General features: G+C 37.4%; 1 protein-coding gene across 2 annotated transcripts in view; it reads left to right on the forward strand.

Annotated features, from left to right (window-relative positions):
- Positions 1-12,161, forward strand: part of ADK (adenosine kinase) — a 265,868-nt gene that overhangs the window by 29,042 nt on the left and 224,665 nt on the right. For both annotated transcript variants that reach the window (XM_054277423.1, XM_054277424.1), the window contains exon 3: positions 5,325-5,378. In XM_054277423.1, coding sequence (XP_054133398.1) covers positions 5,325-5,378 — 54 coding nt within the window. The remainder of the gene's footprint in view (positions 1-5,324; positions 5,379-12,161) is intronic.

Here is a 12,161-nt window from a genome sequence, read left to right on the forward strand (position 1 = left end):
ATGTCCCAGAGATGCCTTGTTCTAGTTTTGACAAGTTTAATAATTATGAAAAAGAAGAAACAAAAGGACTGTGGTTCCTTTTTTTTTAGCCTAGTGAAGGTAGCCTTAACATCACTTGGAAGTTGAAGTAACACAATTGCTGAATCATTCTTATGCAACCTTCTTTAAATTAATCTGAAATATAATAAGACTATAGGGAAATCCTTAAGGTTCCTTAATGACTTCTTTGAAAATTTATGAAGAAATGCTTCTGCTGAGCTCTGTCTTAACAGGATCTTCTTTTATTGATGAAGCATAACCTAGTATAAAAAAAATCTACTTGTCTGGTCCAGTTAATGCAGCCAATGGGTGTCAGGTGTCTGAGGGAGAAATCACAGTCTGTTCCTTTTTTTGATGACTTTTCTGCAAAGTTCAAAGAACATGTTGAAAATCTGCCCTTTCATGTATTGAATTTTTAATTAATCTGGGGAATACTTAAAGCAGTAAGTGCAGCAAAGCATGTCAAATACAACAAGCTTATAGAATAGCAAAGCCTAAGTGCATTTAAAGGTGAGCAGGGTTAGTCAGAGCCATGTACTGAGGCAAGAAGTTTGTATTTATTTGTACATCAACCAAAGCAGAGGAATGTCTGTGCAGATACAGATTTTGGGCTTCCTGGAATGCTTTACTGTCCTAACTTTCTGTCATGGACATGGTTTAAATATAGGGGGTTTTTTGCTCACTACTCACATTGATGGTTAATGTTTAGAAAAATACTTTTATCTCTAGTATCTTGTTCTTCACAAGTACTCTTGAACATAGTGATCACAATATTACTGTCATACATATGCAGGTTTTCATACATCCTGGTGTACATTTCATCTTGGCTTTTCTGGTTCAAGCAGCATATATATATATATGTGTGTGTGTGTGTGCTGATTTTCATTTTGATATTTGTGCAATTATTACTTATTTTTTGTTTAGATTGGTGGTTTCAACTAAAAACCTTTGAAAGTTGACGTAATTTTAAAGCTATGAAGATGTATTGCCATTTTTTTAAACCTGTTTGCCCATCACTAGTTTCATTTTGGCCTTTTGGACAGGTGAATATTACCATCTTTTCAGGAAGTTTTTGATAGAGAAGATCTGAATTTTTTATATGTTTGGAGTTTATCACCAGTGCATATTTCATGCAGGCTGTGTTTTCTTTTTAATTTGGTCAAGGCTTTGTGAAATTGGATGCTGCCTGAAAGGAACCGTACTTTATGGCTGTTTATTGCATTAAAAATATTTGTGTAAAAATGCTCACTACTGTCTAAGTACATGAATTTTCATTCTGTCTTGTATGAGAAGCTGGGAAATAAAAAATCCTGGAGTTGTGGGATTGCTATTTTAGAAGGATCATTAAAGTACATTACAGAAGTTGAACTTGGAAGTTCTGGTATGCTGAAAAAATTAAAAACAGGCATATAATAAAAATGATACATTTTGGCAGAAATTGAGATAAAAAACTTGCAGGTAATTGCTGGGCAAGTTCTTCAATGTACATGAAGAAGTGAAGAACATAGCACCTTTTTTACCACTGTAACCAAATGGTCAGAGTTGTACTTCTAGCTCTTGGAATAGACCTCTTCCAAGTGGCCATGGCATTTTTTTCAGAGTATATTTAGGTGTACCTAGAGCAAATTTCCTCAACACCATGTCCTCAGAATGCCTGCAATAATGTTTTAGTCTGGGTCCCTTACTTTATTTCCAGGCTTGTGGAGAGGAAAAATATTTGAGATTTCTATAGCTATGAATTTATAATTAGTTGTGCCTTTGTTTATTGATGAAATACAGGCACATGAGATTGCTCATTTGTCCTGGTAAGTTAAATGTGTAAACATGTCTTTTTGTAGTGTCAGAAAAAATACTGTCTGAAAGAATTCTCTTGACACTGGAAAAGTTATTGTATAGCACTGTGAAACTTTGAATTTAAAGTGTCATTAGAGATGGATGGTAGGTGCTAACAGCAACTACAATTGTGTCTGCAGCTGGGACACAGCTTTGGTTAGAGTAGGGTGTGTTGGAGTGGCCATGTGACAATGGCACTAGAGGTTAAACCAGGCTGCTATGGCTTAAGAAAGTTGCTGAGGAGCTGAGTTTGGGGAAGAAGCAGCTCTCAGCACTGGCAGCGTGCCCAGTGCAGCGGGGCTGTCAGAAGCCGTCCCGGTGATGCAGCGGCAGCTGCGCAGCCCCGTGCAGGCACAGCTGTGCATGGGGACAGCGCTGCCGCCCGGCCCTGTGCTGCCCAGCCTCATGCACAGCTGCCTTTCTCTCGGGTGTCTGCAACACGGGCTGCTCTTCCCATAGATTACATGTTTGTCAAGGACAAATCCAAGGGCTTCAGTGTATCATTTTGGAAAGGCACTGCAGCGTGTTCTGACACCTATACAGTCAGGCTCCAGACCCTTCTGCATGGTTTTACTCTTAAGCCTCCTTTTTTAAAATCGGACCTCAAGCAGTGATGAAGAGGCTATTAACATTTTGAAACTATCACAGTTTGCTACTGGATAGTTGAAAGAATAATAATTGTGTTCTAGGAAGTGTTGAACTTTGAATTTCAGAGTAGAAAAGAAGGAAGTTGTGATCACTTCTTTGCTTACTTCCACAGCATATACGGCTCTCTTCTACTCACTAGTTTAATATCAGGCAATTACATCTATAATATGTGCACAATTGGTTGTTCTGGTTGCTTAGAGGGTTTAGATGTCCTTATTTTAAGTTTTTTGATTGCTTATCTTTGGCTTCAATTTTGCACTTAGTATTGTTAGCTCCTACATGTTACTTAGAGAAGTTATGACAAATCTAACCTTCATTAGTTAGGAAGACCCAACTGGTGTTTACCGATCTTGCCTATGAAGCACATGTTGGGAAAATATTATGTAAGCTGCTCACTGTGCTAGTTGCACATTTAAATTTATTAAATAGTTCAGCAGCTGTGTATGAAATAAAATATACGTCTTAATGCATAAAGTACTCATAAAAATTTGAACTCTACAAGCATTTCCCTTAGTGGGAAGTTTTCTTTGACACCTTGCTATCAAAGCAATGTCTTTAGGGATCAAGGAAGAATATTTTAAGAAAACTGTTTTCACAGTAAAAAAAATAGGTGGTGGTGGTGAAAAAGATTGTGTAAGCTGAGGTTCACCAAAGGAAGCATTCTGCAAACCTTAGGGGTAGCAACTGTGTCCCTCCCAGCCCCTCTGAGGTATGTCAGTTACACAGCCCAAAATCACACCTCTGTTGAACAACATTCCTCTTCTGTTTCATGATTTCTGTAGTAGCTGACTTACTAGGCTGAGTAAGACAGGTTTTATTTGTTTGAGGTTTTTCTCCTCTAAATAACTGTGGGGGTAAAATTGTGGTTAAAAAAAAAAAAAAAGGTGTAGTAACAAATATTCCGGAAGCTTTGAAAAGCTCAAAGATAGATTTTGTTTCTCAGCAAAGAAAATTATATACAGTTGAAGCTGAAATAGTCTGACTACTTGTAGAGGAAAAGCATTCAGCTTAATTTTTAATGAAGGATGTCTGTGACTTTCTGTGGATATATTTGTTAATGGACAAAATGATCTCCATTTGCAAAATGGACTGTATATTAGTGTATCTATCTATGACAGATAAATCCTTTGGACATAGACCTGATTTCATTTTAAGTCAGATTGCAAGTTTCATAAGAAGAGACAGTGTCCTTTCACTTCTGAAAGATGTTCCTTTTAGAATTTCTGTGTAACTCACTGCGTTTTCTCTGATACATGAGTATTTGCTATCAGTGAGATTCATATTAAGATGTGACAAATGGAGATATTGGGGAGGTGTAGCAGCATTGTGAAGAGACTGGTATTGGGCTAGACCCTTTTTTGTGTAAGAAAAAGAGCCTGATACTGTTGATTACAGAAAACATTAAGTTGGAAATAAATGTAAGATCATAAGAGTAAAAATCGGTGTCTTTAAAGACTGACAGGATGGTAAAGTATGAAGAGCATTGGGAATTGAAACAAGTGACCTGAATGTGTACAGGAAACCCCTGCCTACCCTGAGTCAAACTTGAGCCCTGCACTTGGAAGGAGAACATTGATGAACCACTGTATCCTGATTAGGAGTGTCTACACCAAGGATTTAGCAGCAAAGTGGATAAATGGATTCAACTCAGCATGATACTGTAGCAAATAACCCAGGGAAGTCTCTGTGTTTGTAAACAATAAAAATCAGTCAGTCAGTGAGCACTAGTGAGTTTGAGAAGCTGTCCAGCATTGGTCCAGCATTGCATTTTAAATGGATGCTGAAAATACGAGTTTCAGAGAGCATCATCAGAAAATGCTGTAAGGAATAGAGAAAGGATATTGTGCCTATTTGTTATAAACAAAAATAATTTTGCAAGATAGATTGAGTGTAGCTGTTGGTGACCAGAATCTTCCCTCAGGAGGAAGAACTTATGGCTCTGCAGTTGTCTACAGCAAGGAACAAACACAGAGGACAAAGGGACAGTGGGAACCTTCAGCAGTGTGAGCAGATAGCTGCTTGCAGAGTTGTCTAATGGACACTTGACTTCTGTATTCTGACCCCACAGAATACTAGAACAATTCATTTTGACGTGTCAGAAGATTTTACTCTGATGCAGAACAAAAGTGAGGTCACCCCTTAAAGGTTTGCCACTGTGAGTGACAGTGCAGGCTGCAGCATGGCTGGCAGTAGGCTGTCCTGGCACAGCCTGCATTCTTTTCCCTCTGATCAGGCAGTGTTGGCAACCTATTCTGGTAAATCAGCCATTAGGTTAAGCTAGCAAAGAAAGTTTCTTTCTCTCAAGCACTCACTTTTACCAGAAGTTGCTTGTATGGACTGCAGAAGTTTCCCTAAATAGCCTGTTGTTAAAGTATATTTTTTTTCTACAGAATTATTTTGGTATTTATTTCAATAGTTTTACTTGGTACAGGGAGAAACACTACAGCCACATTTAGTGTTTCTATTGTCTGTAATCTTCTCTTTCATGTTTTGGCAGATTCAAATTATAAGATCAATGTATGGTTCATGGTATGAAGTGCAGTGATTTTTGGTAGATAGTGTCAGCCAAAGTGTCCAGTGGAGTTTGAAGCCAACATATAAAGCAAAATTTTGTGTGATGCTAAGTTTACTTTGATAAACATGTTATAAGTTTTTAGAAAATTTTGTGGCTGTCTTTGCAATACCTGTATCTGAATCAGCAAACACATAGTTTAATAATTTGAAACTGTAAAAATTCATTTCATGGCCATATTCTCATGTGAGTAACTGCTCTGTGCTTTTTTCTTTCTTTTTTTCCCCCCAAGGTATGGGCTGAAGCCAAATGACCAAATTTTGGCAGAGGAGAAGCACAAAGAACTGTAAGCTTTTTTGTGATGATATACATGCATGTTACTTGTATACTTTTTAATGTATATACATGTCTTATTGTAAAATACCTGAAGCAAAAATGTTAGCTTTTGCTCTTTAGTATTGTCTGCTGTAACTTGCAAAGCTTGTCTGAAGACTAATGGTTACGACAAGAGATTTTAAAATCTTTTTTCATTAATTTCTTTTAAAAATTCTGTAACTGCAGGTGGTACTAATGCAATTTAAATGCATCATGTAAATGTTCATCCTAAATGCCTACGTTCATTTCTAAATTAGCTACAGATTTCTAGGATTACTTTCACATTTCTCTCTTTCAGGATAGAGATACTGGGGAATTTGGTCCATTTTGTGTTCATCTACACGCTTAGATATAAAAATAACATCCCTTTTTTTCCTTACTATTTTAAACTTTAGGCTCTTGCACATAACTGTTTGTTTCCATTACTACATTAGCATTGTTTTGCATTATTTTGCATTATTTCATGATACACCAGAAGACTTATGGAGTTTATCCTCGTGTAAGGTAATGTACCTGTTTCAGATGAATTCACATCTATAGCTGTCAAGTTTTCCCATATTAAATTTTGGATGTTTTTAGAAAGGTCAAAGATTTCAAACAGTAAAAATATATTCTGGTAACAAGGATTCAATTCCTCTGGAAAAGATTTTTTTTCCAAAAGCTTTAGTGATTTAATTACTAACCAAATGTTCCATGTTCTTTCAGAGGATGGAAAAAGACATTTAACTTGAGTTAGTACATCATGGTAATGTACCTGTGACATTAAAACTGCTTGAGCTCCAGGCAAGAGACAGGCAACATGAGTTTCCTTTGATAAATGATAAGATTGGTTTTATACAGAGCACACTCTCTAGTGGTAGAACACTTATGGACAGCATAGCTTTGATTAACTCATTAACCCATTTTGGATGCCATGAGCTACAGTGTTAAAAGTACTGCAGAAAAAATGCAGAGGGGTTAAACACAAGGTAAATTACATGCAGCTCTGTATTTTGGACAGTACAAGTTGTACTGTGTACACAAGCTTTATTTGTTCAATAGATACTGATTAAACTGAGCCTTTTGATGTGAGATATTTCATTTAAAGTACTTCTCTTTTAGCTTTTTATTATAGGTATATTGCATATTAGTTAATTGCATGCTTACTATTGATATATTTACAGCATAGTCACTTCTTAAATGGAGGACTGAACTAATTTTATTCAAGTAGTTTTTTATTAAATTTTGTTTAATACAGAAAGTTCAGTAAAACTCAAGTTTTACATGGATCAGCTGCAACAGAAACCCTTCTTTAGTGTTTTGTTGTACACACTGCATTAGCTCCTGAGATTATTTATATGTTGGTAGGTATAATGAAAGAGGTTGAACATGCTTTTGCCACTGATCTTGTCATCTTGAATGTCACTGGATACTTGACCAGGGAAAAAAACTCCTGGAGGTCAGTGTCACGTTGTTTTCAGGAGAGACCTTTGGAACATTTCTAATGCTGTGTACTCTTCTCCTTGGCCCATGTGACCACCACAGACTGCACATTGTTGAACTTCAGAGCACTTTCAGTCCTGCAAGCTAAAGTCTCTGATTTAACTTATAGATGAGTTGTTAGGTATTTAATTAACCTTTTCTGATGTTAAATAGACTTTCATATTTTAAAGAAATGCCAGTTCTAAGAAACATGAAAAAGAACTTACTGCTAGGGTAACTATTGCTGAAGTGATTATAAACTTATTCTTAGTACAGTGCCCTTATAATTAAGGTATTCTCCTGACCCTATTGTAATGTTTTAAAGTCAAATACAAAGTTAGTTTCTACATATTACTGTTCAGTTCCAAAATCCTCCTACTTAAAATAATTTATCTTTCAGTCTTTGAAATGTCAGAAGATTTTATATTTGCTTCCTTAGTAGTAAAGAAGACTTCTTTTGGCATTCTTCATCCAAAATCCATCATGGTGATTTATCTGACTGTCAAATGTCCTTCAGTTTCTCAGAGATACTTCAGTATAGCTGTTGTTGATAAAAATGTAAATTTTGTTCAGTAATGAATTCCTTACCTCCAAAGGTAACTGAGCCTGCTACCCTGACTTGGCTTGATCCTTTAGTCCTTGAGTCTTAGTTATCTGGAGAGAGAAGTACAGCCACTAAGAGTGGCATTGGTTTACAGGCATGGCATCATGCTTAACTTCTATTTTAAGCACTAAGGTATGAAAGATCACCTTTTTCCCCCCCTGCTTTCAATGCACTTCAACTGTAGCAGCCTTCTAAATGTGTCTTTTCTTTTTGTGTACACTTCTTTTGTTTAACAGCAATCTATTTGCACTAAAGCTGTTAAATTTGGGCATATATGCATTCTTTTCAGAATTTAGCTGGAAATATCTACTCCTGCCCCACCCCAATCAATTTCTGAATATACCTTATGAAGGGTGCAAAGTACTGTCCCACAGCTCAACCCGTTTCCATTAAAATGAGCAGATTAGTTAGAGCCATCAGCACTGGTGATCAAGCCAAGCCATGCCCATGTTGTAGGGAACCAGATGAGCAACACACTTGTTTTCAGTGAGGAGTCTGCTGTTCTGCAGAGGGAATAACAAAGGTGGTGTCTTCTGTTTGCATTGGTGTTTTACAAGGGAAGTATTGAGCATTTGTGGCTCAAGGGTTGTTCTGCAGATGTTTCCCACCTTCCCTAACCCAGCTAATCCCCCTCAGCTCTGAGTTCTGCAGGACTGCTAGGGAAACTCGGACGTAATAAGGTGAGGCCTTAATGTTGTGTATATTTTTTTCTCCTTCTCAGAACAATAAAAAAATATAAACTCTGAGACAAAAATATTTTTCCTGACCCTTTATATAGTCCTTTTACAGGAGTTTCTATTTTTAATTCTCAGAATTGGCCTGATTGGCTTTAACTGAAGGTCATATTAGCAAGTATAGACTTGTGTATGCTGTTGCCTAGGCTGATTTTTTTTTGGTTTTACTATGGTTCCACATCAAAAGTTTTTTAGGAGAATAAATTTAGGCTAGGTGCAGCCAGTGATGGGGTGTGATGGAAGTTGTTTGATATTAAAGTAGGAATACTTTAATACAGAGTTCAGCTTCACTGTGTAGAGTAAGTGTTGACAGAGGAGTTGGGATTTCTTATTAATATTTTCTTTTACTAAACTAGGGGCTGTAAGCCAAATTTTGGAAGCTCGACTAACTTGTATGAATACAGGTGACTGAAATACAGTCACTGTGAGTTTTAAAAACATTGTTTGGAGTTCAGTAGTACCACTGAGTCTGTAAGCAATGCTTCAGAACACTTATTTTAGTGCAGCTTTGACTGACTCCTTGTTGAACAGTTTTATAAACTTTTGCTTAAGCAGTTTTGGCTGTGATGGGACACTTTGGAAGGTTAGTTGAAGGAGAGAGTAAGAAATATGGAATCCACATTGTGTTTCTCATTTTTTAAGCTTTATTTTTCGAAGATGAAGACCATGAAGTGGAAGAAGATAAATAGCAGCTTTCTTTCTCTTCAGTCCATTTTTGATGTATTGGTCAGAAGGGAGAGAGCAGATGTGTTGCTCTGCTGAAATTTGGCTGAGGGGGATTTGTTTAGCTGAGAGGGATTTCATTCTTACCTGCATACTTGCTATTTTTCATAGTGAAGCTGAACAAGGGAGAGAGGGTCTCTTAAATTTGAGCACAGCTGTTTGGGTGACTGATGGAGTTTTGATTTACCTGTAACATCTGGCAGGAGGTGGTGTGTGCGTATTTTCTGGTTTTGCTTAGGCAATATATAGATATTTAAGTGGAAGGGTCAATCTTGGAGTCATAATAGGGATGTTTGGGGATTACAGGGGGCCTCTATTGCTTGGGAAGAGTAGAGAAATCTACAGTAGGGGTTTAGAAGTAGCCTGGGTATGTGAGAGAGCTCAAGGATCTCAAAGAGATTAGAACCATGTCACAGGAATGTTGAGAGCAGTTTCCTTGTATTTGGGGGCGGGGGGGTTACCCCGTGTTGGTGACTGTCTATCACAGTATTTCAGTGCAAATCTATGGGACTCGACCAAGCACAGTGAGAGTGCAGCCGTGTGTCACGGGAAGTTCAGCTTGCAGGGAGCAGCCGTGAATTCTGGCTCACCAGCGGGATGCCGCTGTCCCGCTAACGCTCGGGGAAACAGCCGAGCGCTCTGTGCCACCAGAGGGCGCGCTTTGTCTGCGGTAGCGCTCGCAGAAATCCTTCCCCGTGCGGGGCTCAGGATTTGTCCTGTCTCTAAAATACCTTTGGGTTTTATCCATCCTCTTTCCCCCCTAAAGACAAAAAAGAGGGTAGCAAGTTGTTTGTGGAAGCAGGGGGAAGAGAGAGTAAAATATCAGAAGTATGAAGCTTTAAGTCTTTTGTTGGCCTTCTCATATATGCTGACATATATGTGATTTGTATGGATGAGGTGATATATGAATCTGTCACAGCTGTTGAGTTACTCCATATAATATGCTTCACTTATAATTACATTTGAGTAGATTAATATATATTATGAAATATGATTTGGCAATGAATTAATGTGGAACACTGTTATGGCAGTTATAACAAGGTGCTCAGATTAATGAAAAAACCTGCCAGCTCCCACCTTTACACGACTTTATTTTAGATTCCTTCCTCATTTTTTAAAAAATCAAATATCATATTGTCCTGTTTCGAGCTGGAGAGTTTTGTCTGAAAACTTCAGTAAAAGTCACTACTACTGTGCAACTGATACTTGCTTTTACAAAATCAAATATTTGAGTTTTTAGAGGAAAACTCTTAAATTTCTCCTTTTAATGAATAAAGAGTAATTTAGAATGACTAGTCTCTTAAGCTGCCACTTTTTCCCAAAGCAAATAAAATTCTGTATATATTGATTCTGATTGTTCCATGACATGTAATTAAGCACTTCTTTAATTAAACTTCCATTAAATACTTAGGGATTCTGTGGGGTAAGAATCTGCATGATGTGCTGTCTATATTTGAGAAACTTGTAAGGAATGATCTTGATGGATGGGAAGAACTCTGTACTGATCTGGAATGTTTTCTTCATCCAGTTCATTGAGTTGTTGGCTCCCTCTGTAGAAACTACTTTAAATTGCAGTTTGATTTCTCCAGAATTGTTTTGTCACTTCTGTGTACGCACATAAAAGCTTGAGTCAGATGTGGAAAAGGAATGATTTATGGTTAGCTACAGAATTTCTATGACAGATTACTCCCTCTGTGTTTTTTCCTTCCTTTTTCTGGATGTCCACCATTTATGCAATTATTTTGAATTACAGCACCAATGCAAATAAGCAGTATAGAAATCAGCTCATGAAATTCTTGGTCACAGGCAGTCCTGCATAAAATTTCTAGAAGTTAAGGTACCAAGTTATAGCAGAAATACTTTTAACTTTTTTCATGGAGCAGTCTTTACATATGCTTAAATTTAAAATAAAAAATTTCAAGTTAGTTTTAGTATATAATTTCATTTTGCATCCTGCTGTTGGAGATGTTAAATAAGTAATCTGCACAATACTTGTTCAGGGTGGTAAGCAGTTTGCATCAGTATTTTAAAACTGTATGTGCGTATCAGTACATTGTTTTAATTGAGCCTCCTGCCTCTGTTCATGTTCCTTTGTGTCTATAGTACATTGAAGCCCAACTTTGCTATGTGGCTTTAAAGGCTCTATTAGAATTGTCTCTATTGTTAAATGGCTCCTGGAAATCAGTGTCAATTCATTCTTGTATGGCAGAGTGCTTATTTGATGTAAAATAGAAGAAAACTTCTGATAACAGCTATGGCTGGCAGTTAAGAGCAAGGCTTATGCTCCTCCAGGGAGTTGGTTTTGTAGCCTGAAATGCTTATCTGAGGCTGTTGTGGGATACAACACTTCCATGGTAGTGGGAAGGACGAGTGCTGCAGGGGAAAGAGAAGGATGGTTATGAAAGTCAAAGGAGAATCCAAAATATTTTATATATGTGACATACAAGGTGTAAAAACTGCTGCTAAAGGATTGAATCTTTATTTGTTAAAGGTTCCTAATGTCAGATTCACTGTTCTTCTGTAGTCTTGCTCTAATTCACATATATTAATTTTTCTTCTCTTACCTTCAGTAGCAGTTTTCTTGTGTCATCTTCTTTGATTACCACTGCCTTATCATAGTTGGTACAGAAGAGATCTCAAAAGATCCTTCAAGGGAAAGATGTTTTCTAATATTCCAGCTCAAATTTAATTGCTTACAGGAACCCTCATAGTACTGGTTATTGAATTAAATTGATCTCTTGTAGTGATTTCTTACTTTGACAGTTTGTGCACGAGTAGGTGGACTGACATGGACCACCTATTTGGTTCCTCTGTGTAGTAAGCTAATGAGGCCAGTTTTCTTTTTGATAGTATTCCTGACAGTGATTACTGTTCCTCAGTGTGTACTAGACATACATGTTTTAAAGCAAGGAAATAACATTTTTCCTTTTGCTGCCTGTTCCTAAGCTCACCCTCCTGCACAAACTGAGCAGAGAACCCACAGCCCTGAACGGAACTCTCAGACTTGGAAGGCTCAAGTGATCTGAACTCTTGTAAAGCACTTCAGCTTGCCTCTCACCCCGTGCAGAGCAAAGGCTGCACAGACAGCACCCTCCTGTCCTCCTGGGGCTCATTTCCAGTAAATGCAGTTTGGGCAGTCACTAAGACATGACTGTCCAGAAGATGACTTCCCTCATGATTTCTCTTGGCACTTTTCTTATTTATACAACTTGTTAAAAAATGGTGTTAATGT

The sequence above is a fragment of the Melozone crissalis genome, unplaced genomic scaffold (genome assembly GCF_028551555.1).
Source record: "Melozone crissalis strain CALT ecotype California unplaced genomic scaffold, PUWL_Pcris_2 ptg000019l_1, whole genome shotgun sequence".
NCBI lineage: Eukaryota > Metazoa > Chordata > Aves > Passeriformes > Passerellidae > Melozone > Melozone crissalis.